The following is a 2,428-nucleotide window of genomic DNA, read 5'->3' as shown; positions in this document are numbered from 1 at the left end:
GAAAAAGATTTCATATATTATCCCTCTTTTTTTAATAGCCATTGAAATAATGGAAGAAAAAATATGTAATGCAAAAATAACACACAAAATTCTCTTTATTTTCTTGTGGTATAATATTTGACTTGAAAAATTCACCTTAGAAATATAAAAAACTGATCAGCTATTACACATAAAATAAATTGAAATTATTCAAAAGGAAATTTAGCTAAAAAATAGAAGCGAAGATGATGAACTGAACTCACTTCTGCATATGATTAGTTTATGTGACTTATATGCTTAGTAAACTACTAAAAATACATGACTGGAATTCGAAAGAAGGATGGTTCTAGATGGTTCTAGTCTTTGGTACACTACTTGGCAAAAGTAAATTATGAATAATTATTTGTTGAATAAATGAAACAAACCAGCTGGAAAGAAAAAGTAGAAGAATAAACAAGACAATAATAGACCATGAAAGCCAAAAATGCAAACATACATACGTATATAAGAATTTAGGCATCATATGCTCCACAGGAGTCAAACAGTATAAACTCAAGGAAAAGCTCATTTCATTGCCAGGAAATTATTGTTGACTTTAAAGTATCTAATGTTAGTTGAGAGGGACAAACAGAAGACAGACCGTAAGAAGAATCTAAGTGATGAGGAAAAGGAGATAACAAGTGTAGACCACTTTTTAAAAAATGTACCCTCTAATGGCTAAAGCAATAGGTGAAAAGCTGCAAGAGTATCTCATCAATGTACGCCCATCTCCAAAGTAAAAACAGAATCTCATTGCCATCTCTCCTCAGAAATGTATATACAATTTAATGTTTGCAAAGCAAGTTCGAATACTTTATGTCCTTTACATTAAAACAATCTGAGACATGGACAAGACAGTCTTATCAACATCCTCTTTAATTTAGATTCTAATTTTTTTCTCAATAATGTAATACATTTATAGGTTTTAAAATTTAATTGTACAAAATGGTGATAAATTCTTCCCACACCTTCCCAAAAGCAATCTATATAATCAGATCCTTATGTCTTTCCAGGGACAGTCCATGCATATATGAAGATAGGTTGATATTTCACACAAATGGTAGCAGCATACTTTCTAGTTTTAACAGATACTGACCAGGGTTAGGAATATTAATTGACTTTGCCAAGGCTATCTGACTGTAAAGTTAGAAAGTGGCATGACTGTGACTACAATGTATATTTCCTGGCACTCAGTACATTCTCTATTATTATTAGATTTTTTGTTCAGTAATTATGTGTGTTTCATCACCCAATCACTGTCAAATAAAATGTAATTATAAATATAAAAGCACAAAATATTATTTTAAGTGTTTCCCTTTTACTGATTAATTTTAGGTTATTGGTAAATGCAAGAGCCATGAGTAGTTTGTTAATGACTTTTCAAAATATCTTCTGCATATATTTATAGAATGTATTATGGAAATCATGGAACATTACTAATCTATTGAGTTATATATATTATTGAAAATTAACATTTTTAAAACAAAAATAGCAATATATTCAAGAGAAGAACTAGAATGTAATACTCTTAATTAACAGAAAAGAATACAAATATCTAAAGCTATATTCTGAAAGTACAATGTGTCAACTTTTCAACCATCTTTAAAAGAACACCACAATATTTATTTCACACAACAATGAAAAATACAAAGGTGTTGGTTTCTACCCCACTGATTTACTGCTTATGTTAAGAAAGGATTATCACATTAGCACCACTGACATAATGCATACAATAAATAAAATAAATCTCTGTAAGAAATCATGTTCCAAATTGTGAAATACCAGTGTTTCACAGTGCACATAACTTGCATGAAAAAACATGATTAAAGAAACCAAATCCTTCTATTAGCTGCACTGAACCCCTAAAGCAATTTAGGAATTTGTTTCTTACAGACAATTAATCACATGCAGGCGTGCCAGATGAGAACTATTGATTGCCCTTTTCCAAGCTAGTGGTATTCAGACAGTAGACAGACAAATGCCCTAAGCAAAGGGAAGCATCTTTCTGCTTCTGCCTAGTGTAGCTTTTAATTATTCTTTCCTAAAATGTGTGACATTTGCTGTTAATCTTTGGTATAGAGCTTACTCCTTTCTTTTTGCACAATACACATATAGGTATATAGGTGTTGGTATCTGTTTACCTTTACACCAAGGTCCTTCATAAGCTCAATCTCAAAATTCACGATCTCATATGGCAACCGGAACTGAGGGATTTCAGAAGTACTAATAAAAAAGAAGAGGAAGAAAACAAGCATTAGTGGAAAAATTACCAATCTTAAAAAAATGCAATGTCTTTAACAGTATTAAAGACATAAGTACGTCTTCTAAGGGTATTTGTATATCACATAATGTGAGCATGAGGATGTCCAAATTTTTATTGGCATGGCAAAATTACATGGACTACAGTTAT

At 30.9% G+C, this 2,428-nt stretch overlaps 1 protein-coding gene across 1 annotated transcript in view; it reads right to left on the bottom strand.

Annotated features, from left to right (window-relative positions):
• The window catches only part of LOC105823749 (dihydropyrimidine dehydrogenase [NADP(+)]-like), a 435,569-nt gene that overhangs the window by 414,978 nt on the left and 18,163 nt on the right, over window positions 1-2,428 (bottom strand). Inside the window, 1 exon segment of the mRNA XM_012661010.1 lies at window positions 2,160-2,241. Within this exon segment, the coding sequence (XP_012516464.1) occupies window positions 2,160-2,241 (82 nt within the window).

This window comes from Propithecus coquereli, unplaced genomic scaffold (genome assembly GCF_000956105.1).
Source record: "Propithecus coquereli isolate 6110/MARCELLA unplaced genomic scaffold, Pcoq_1.0 Scaffold7, whole genome shotgun sequence".
NCBI lineage: Eukaryota > Metazoa > Chordata > Mammalia > Primates > Indriidae > Propithecus > Propithecus coquereli.
The sequence above is the reverse complement of the archived record's forward strand: the minus strand, read 5'-3'. Positions and strand labels throughout refer to the sequence as shown.